General features: G+C 43.7%; 1 protein-coding gene across 1 annotated transcript; it reads left to right on the top strand.

Moving 5' to 3' along the window:
* The first annotated feature begins 565 nt into the window (after positions 1-565).
* LOC116846769 lies at positions 566-1,569 on the top strand. The gene is made up of 2 exons (XM_032821033.1): positions 566-799; positions 1,440-1,569. Exons 1-2 carry the CDS (start codon positions 627-629, stop codon positions 1,567-1,569), a joined length of 303 nt encoding a protein of 100 aa, XP_032676924.1. The 5' UTR covers positions 566-626.
* Positions 1,570-7,519: the final 5,950 nt, after the last annotated feature.

Genomic DNA, 7,519 nt, shown 5'->3' with positions numbered 1-7,519 from the left:
GAACTCTGTTTAAGTTTAACCAGGAAGCTCGTTAACTTGTACGAAATTCTGGAAACTTCAACTACAATTTTCTGGTTCGTTCATTTTCGCCAAATATAATGCCGAGAAGTCGCGGAAAACGCGGCGGCGAGCGCTTCCGCCGGCAATCTTGTCGCGAAATCGCGCTTTACCGCGAGATTATCTACGTCGGAAATGTGCGACCATTTTGGCACGTCTGACCTTCGGCTGGGCGATAATACGCGATTCTTACTCCATGGAGATGACTCTCAAGCACAGCTCGCGTGCACATCCAAGTTCCGCGTGATAACATTGCATTTCGCGCCTCTTGTTCATTTCTCCCGAGAAATTGCTTTCCGCATGACCGCGCGGGTTTCCGAGTATTTACGAGGAGCGCGCCTGAAAAAATTGACGCGCGATTCTTCGCGGGACGATACGTATTGGCACGGTCGACCGAGGCTGACGTGTTTCCGGATCCCGTGTGATCCCGTCTCTCGCGCACGTCAGATCCGTCTGCGACTGCTGCGCTTAATCTGGCGCACCACCTGACGTATACGGATTGCGCGTGACGTTCCGCGACGTATTTCATTTCACCTGCGCGGCCGAGGCTCTCGGACGAGCTCTGTACAATGGGATCTTCAGCATTGTCTGCAGGAATATTGGCTTTTGTTGAAGGGACAGTCCCGGCGACGGTGGTGGCCGCGAAGGCAGAGAAGACCAGGACGACCTGGCCAATAGGGACAAGGTGGCGGCCCTTGACTCCTTCGGTCGAGGAGGAAGCGGATCAAATGGAAACGATTCGGGTAACTTTATCCGTGGGGGATCGCTTGCGCGTAATTCCCGTGCAATCGTTGATCCCGGGCGTTTCACAGAGGGGCAATCGAGAAGCTCCCAAGTGGCGTCTCTCTCTCTCTCTCCCTCTCTCCCCCCTCTCTTCCCCTTTCACCCTTGTCTTCCTTTGTTCCCCGACCGACGATCCTCCGATATCATCGCTATTCTACGCGCGGGCTTATTACGTCTACGTAATAAATATCGATCGGCGAATAATGAATACAACATATAGGCGGTAAGAAGAAAAAGAACGAAAGAGGTACAGGGAGGAAGGAGGGACAGAAAAAGAGCGAAAGAGAGAGAGAGAGAGAGAGAGAGAGAGACTGTTGTACGAATAAATTAGATCGCGCGCCGACCGAGAAGATACCAGCCCTGCTAGTTCTCGATAACGTCTGTAAGATACGACTCCGTCAACTATCTTGCAGAGACGTTACACGCTTTTCCGCGAACGGGTGTGTCGTCTGTTCGGCAAATATTTGTAGTTTCGACGGTTTCATACATAGATATACGCGCACTCGGTCAGGATAGACGGTCGTTTAATTTGCTCAGCGTCTCTCTCTCTCTCTCTTTCTCTCTCTCTCTCTCTCTCTCTCTCTCTCTCTCTCTCCCCTCTCTCTCAACGCATCAAAAGACCGCGAGGAAATGATTGAGCTGCTGGAAAATTTCGCTCATCAGGCCACTCTGTACAGATCTCGTTACAAGCATTGGAAGAAGACCGCCGATCAAGTAGCTATCTCATGAAATATTTTCTTTTAATCTCGTGATATAAGGAACGCGCGCGAATGTTCGCCTCCCTTCCCCTACCTCTTCTTTCCTCCCTCCCTCCTTCTCTCTCTCTCTCTCTCTCTCTCTCTCTCTCTTTCTCTGTTAATTCTGACGAGCATGGTTCTTTATTGCCAACGGCGCACTCGCGAATCTCATTATAGGAATACAAGAATTTTCTCGGAGATATCGGATTATATACTTAGCTCCACCACGGCGGGGGAAGCGAAACGCGAGAGATTAATGCTTTGAGAAAACTTAATATTAAATTATAACAGTAATAATAACGTGAAGAAAGGAATAGAAAAGAAAAGAGAGAAAGAAAAAATCAAACAAGTCGGAGCGACTTGTATCGTCCTGTCTGATATATAATAGGGGCAGCCTTTCTCAAAGAAAGACAGAGGAAGAGAGAGAGAAAGAGGGAGAGAGGAAGGGAGGAGAGAGAGAGAGAGAAAGGGGGGGGGGTTCGCTTTACGTTCTCGCGCGTAATGCAATCTTATCACGCGTACTTGCGAGTCACGTTGCTGTTCTCTTTCGTCGATTTTATGATCGACGAGAAATTCGTGTCGCCCGCATCCGCGACGATGTGTGAAAAGAGATAGAACAACGTTTATCTTATTATTAGTCTTAGGGCTTTTGCACGTAGAAAATTTTAACCGTAGCCGTAAGGTCGTAAAAAAACTGACCAATCACAGTCGATTATTTCTCGAACGCAAGGAGAATAATCAACTCTGATTGGTCAGTTTTCTTACGATCTTACGGTTACGGTTAAAATTTTTCTACATGCAAAGATCCTTAGAGAGCTCTCTTAAATTCTATTAGTCTTTTATATTAGTCTTAGCAAGCTCTCTAAAAACAAACTGAAGGAAACCAGATAAAGACTTATATATTTTGTATACAGAAAAATATCATTCCACTGCTCAGAAAAGTGATTATTTAATTTACTTTAAATTAAATAAGCGGTAATCTTCAACAAGGAATATTTTCTTGACAACAGTCTTAAGATATACTCGTTACAAACTGTTTGATTGAAAGAAATTTTTCAAATCTAACTTCTTTATGTCTGATTCAGAAGAAAGCAAGCAAAAGACAAAAATCTGGCACGACAAAGTTGTTTTAAATTTCGTTAGCTTTCATCAGAAAAGAAAAAGCGTCGGAATCGGTTTAAATTTCGAGATTATAGTTCTTTTTGCAACGTAAAATTTCATTTAACCACACTGTGCGCCATGAAGGGAAATAAAGCGCGTTGTCGTGATATTTAGGAAATCACGGCTCGTCGATTTTGACGAGACCTTGCACACGGTAATCCTCCGCGCGAGGTTGAATAAATGTCCATCGTGTTTTCGGTTTCAGAAATGAACAAAAGGAATTTGTGGCACGCTCAAGTATGCAGAATTTCCGAGTTTCCTCGCCTCTTCGTGCCGAACAAAAGAAGGAGGATTTTCATCGCGTGGGAACGCAAATTATAAATCCGTAAGGGAATAAATTCGTAAGGGTAGAGCCGCGATCGCGGCGCGACGGTGCCGGCGACGCGACGCCGATAAATAACGGACAGATATCGGGCAGGAAATCCGGTCGCGATATCGCCGCGATCGAAAATAGCCCGAAATGTGAAGTATACGCGCGCGCTATTTCGCGTTTGTGCGAAATTGATGTTGACAGTGAGGTGGACAGTGGTCAACGTTCGAAAGCGTTCACCGCGGAAGCGAACATCCGAATAGCATTACGGCAATCAATCAGGTCGCTATTAGTCCGCTGCAATCAATCGTTACGTTTGATAGCCACTTGGCCAGGCTTCTCGTGCAGAAGTAAAACTAAGTTGCCGCCACACCGCGATCGGTCGCGTCGCGAGTGTTAATGACGTTTCGGAGCTTGCTCTAATTGCCGCATCCGGAACAATGCAACTTTAAATACTTAGAGAATATCCTCTTATATTGCGACCTCAAGAAGATTCTCCTAGAACCAAAGGGAAAACATTCTAAGCGCAATCTCTTCAAGTTCGAGGAATTTGTTTTTTTATATGAAAATCTTTAAAATAAAAATCTTGTTTTAGTACGAAAGCATTCTGGTTCAATTAAACGTATTCAAGAGGAAAAAGGTTGGAGCAATGTCTACATTGAAAAAACATATCTAGTACTTGTATAACTATAATCACACAGAAAAATAATTAGTATAAATTATACTAATATAACTCTATTAAACTATATATTAACTAATACAACTTATACTAATATAAAATATTTTTTAAGAGTAAGAAAATATATATTTTTGTGATTTTAAGAAAATCTTAGCTTTTTATGAAAACAATTGTTGATTCCATTTGAATAAAATAATTTAGAAAAATTTAAGTAAATGTATGTTATTAATACCCAGCAAAGAAATATTTACGATTTTTTAAATATTTTTTTTTTATAAAATATTTAAATATAAATTTAAATATTAAAATATAAAAATTTTAATAAATTTCTTAATTTTCCTATCAGTATAAATTTTTCCGATTAATAGTTCACTTCAAGAGAAGAGGAATACTCTTTCGAATTTTTGCTTAAAATATGGGATTACAGAAAATAGAAGCTTGAGTTCCTGTTTTCGATGTTGGAATACTTTCTTTTTGATTTTAGAGGAATCTTTTCCTTGAAGCCACATGTAAGAGGATATCCGCTAAGAATAAGATTATATTTTTGGGTACCATGTCGTGTGCGAGAAACGACAATCGTCGATTGGCTAGGGTCAACAGAAACGTTTACAAACGCGTCGGTCTCTTATTAAATACAGCACGTAATAACGTAATCTCACGTGAATATTTCATCATATTTACATGCGCTTCCCGCGGCAAAATTCATCCCGCAGCTTATCGCGCGTGCTTTTTTTATCTTACGTTGTAATGTCACGTCTCGTCGCGAGACAGTCGCATTACTGCGCTCATATCAATCCCATATACATCAGTTTTTGGCGAAATGCGACACAGTGAAACGCGTGGAAGTTGTGTGTTAATGGTCGGACGATTCGTCTCGGGGGACGTTGATATTCGCGGCGCGCGGCGCATTGCAAGTGGCGAATTGTCTCAATCGCAGTAGCAGGAAAATGATTGTCGCCGGGCCGTATCAATTTATCATCGTCTCCGTTTGCACATTAGCGCGGCAATGAAAGAAAGAACGAGCGAGTGAGGGAATTTGAGTGTTTATTGAGTATCCAAATTCCATGTCGGTGGAAACACTGGACCGATATCGAGCCTAGAGATTAATGATTCGCTCGTAACACACTCGACAAAACGCGATCGGCTGACGAAATCACTCGGAGCTTACGTGAATCGACGAGCCGCAATCTGTTTCTGTCGGGGTGCCGTCGCGCGTAAAATATACTTCGGAAAATGCGATATTAAATATCATGTAACGTCGATATGTGCGACACGCCGTGCGTGAAAATCTCGCTTGCGATGTCGCGAAACGTACGTCTAATTTTGTGAAATGTGTTTCGCGCCATAAACGTGATTTGACGGAGCATAAAGTTGCCGCGCACAGAAAAATATATACTGCATTCGAGTGAATGTCACTTGTCTAAGTGTTTCGTAAGTTCACATATCGAATTTTACTTGTAGAGAGAAACAACGTATCAATCGCATTGCCACCTATTTTCCTTATGTCTTTGTTAGTAGCACACGTACAATAGTATACGTATGTCTTAAAAGCGTTTCGTCAGGTTATTTTATAATCAATTCTTTTGTTAGCATTTATATATTTGCAAATCTATTACGAGTCCATCATAAGAACCAAATTTATTCAAGATACATTCTGAATCCTAACATACGGAGAGAATATTATAATTTAATTTCATATAAATTCTTGTCAATTTTACTGTTTCCAATAGTGCTGAAGTAAACTATTAATAAAGATTATCTTGCTAAGGAATGCAGCAAATTTCGATAGAAATATAGCTAATTTTTTTTAATAATACATTTTACAATTCAAATATAGTAGCATACATATGAGATGAAATAATAATCAATTACGACAGAATATCGATCTATTCTTCCAGTTGCAAAATTCTACAGTAATTTTTATTACAAAATTCTCTCTGCGTAAGTTTAACGTTTCAAACGTCAAGAATTTAAGTTAAAAGAAATTCGGTTCGCTTACTACAAGTTGAATCAACTTTTTCTTCGACCAAATTTCATGATACTTTGTAAAGAAAACAAATTCTTCTGTTGGATACGCAACAACGGATTTTCCTAGAATTTTACATAAAAATAAAATATTCTTTGTAACGCGCGTTTAAAGATAATTATTACTTAAAAGAAGAAGAAGAAACTGAGTAATCGCTTTTCTCTTAGCAGTAGTGTTGCGTGCGCGTGTGTCGTAAAAATTATATCAATTATTTTGAGAATATTTTAAATCAACAACCGCGATATTATTTGATCTTACAGCTCGAACAAGTAGCGAGATACGATGCGACCAGGAAGCTGGCGAGGGACACGAGTCGATGACGGTGAGAACGACGACGAGAATGTCCCGTATTTCTTCTCTCTGAAGGCACAACCCGATATGGATATAGCGATTCAGCACAATGACAAAAAGGTAATATCGCCAGATATCGGTCGTGAAAGCATCTCCGCAGATACCTCCACTTCAACCTCACCGGCAAACCCCACGGACCCTGTTTATAAGGAGCTTATCAGAATGGCCCTTTATCGATAACGTGCGCAGCGAGAAATCACCGACGATAATATGATCTGGTGCGGGAGAAGGTGCGGCCCGCGCAAGCGGGCGTCTCATTTCTCTGTTCTTGGTGAGGTTGGAGCGAAATGTGGCTATAAATAAACACACGAACTGCCGAGAGGCACGCGGGGCGCAATCATTTCGAGGCGGTGGCGCGGCATTAAGGTGACTTCGCGAGAAGTCGAACTTCGCGAGAACGCCGTCGGAATCCTCTCCGTGCAACCGTGTGCAATCCGTCGCGGTGCGGAACGCGAGTAAGCGGGACTCGGTACTTAAGTTATGGCAGACTGCTATCAGCGTGCTTTCGCGCTGAGATACGTGAACGTTACGCGGCGGTGATAAAGGACGTGGCGGCGGCCAGATCCGACCGTGCCATTAGTTTTCTCTGGCGGGAAGAAAGAGAAGGAAAGGGAGAAAGGAAGAGAAAGAGACAGAAAGAGGAAGAGAGAAAGAGAGCGAGAGCAACGCCGGAGCGCCGTAAGACGCTGCCGACGTACGGCAAGTGAAATCGGGATCCTCTACGAGTGACTCGACCGACTGGGGAGTCTTTCACCTTTCCGAAATCTGTTGAGCTTCTTGTGCGCGGGGAAAACACTCGCGACCCCATTCGTCAAGATTTATTTCGCCTCTGTGTTCAACGGCATTTCCATTTCGCGCCCGTGCGCGGCAGTAGTAGAGCCGCGCAATTTGTCGGACGGCGCTCCCCGACGGACCATGCTGGTGTTCCGGGCAGACGTTCACTTTCTCGCTAATTGCGAATCGATCCTCCTCGCCGATCTCATGGCGCGCGCGTGCGCGGGAGGAGGGGAGGGAGGAGGAAGAAGCAGAGCGATCGAGGTGCTGCTGGATGTCGGGGATCGCGTTCGCGACTCCGATACGCGCTCTCCACGATTTATTCGATAAGGCCCGTTCTCTCACGTACTCGCCGCGGACGCCACACATACACACACACACACACACACACACACACACACACTCGCCGCGGTGCATACGTCAGTTCGGACGTTTACCTTTCACACAAGCAGCGCGCTTGCATTTGCGTAACTTCCATTTAGAACAATGTTTCTCTAAGCTACACCTCGTCTAACATCCGACTGTGGTGCGGCAGTTTGTGGCTACGCTGCGGTTTGTTTCCGGCTAAAATAGAGAATGAGGCTGCGATAGAGCAGTATCGGTGCCGAGATAGATAGATAGAGAGAGAGAGGGGGGGGGGG

Source organism: Odontomachus brunneus, unplaced genomic scaffold (assembly GCF_010583005.1).
Source record: "Odontomachus brunneus isolate Ranch 3 - 2012 unplaced genomic scaffold, Obru_v1 Obru_scaffold_069, whole genome shotgun sequence".
In the NCBI taxonomy this organism is placed as follows: domain Eukaryota; kingdom Metazoa; phylum Arthropoda; class Insecta; order Hymenoptera; family Formicidae; genus Odontomachus; species Odontomachus brunneus.
Note: the sequence above shows the minus strand (reverse complement) of the source record. Positions and strands in the feature narration are given on the sequence as shown.

Excerpts from the sequence above, each read along its gene's own strand:
- LOC116846769 (XM_032821033.1), top strand. The coding sequence starts at position 627 with ATGGGATCTTCAGCATTGTCTGCAGGAATATTGGCTTTTGTTGAAGGG. Across the intron at positions 800-1,439 it reads GATCAAATGGAAACGATTCG|CTCTCTCAACGCATCAAAAG; the intron begins GGTAACTTTATC and ends TCTCTCTCCCCT.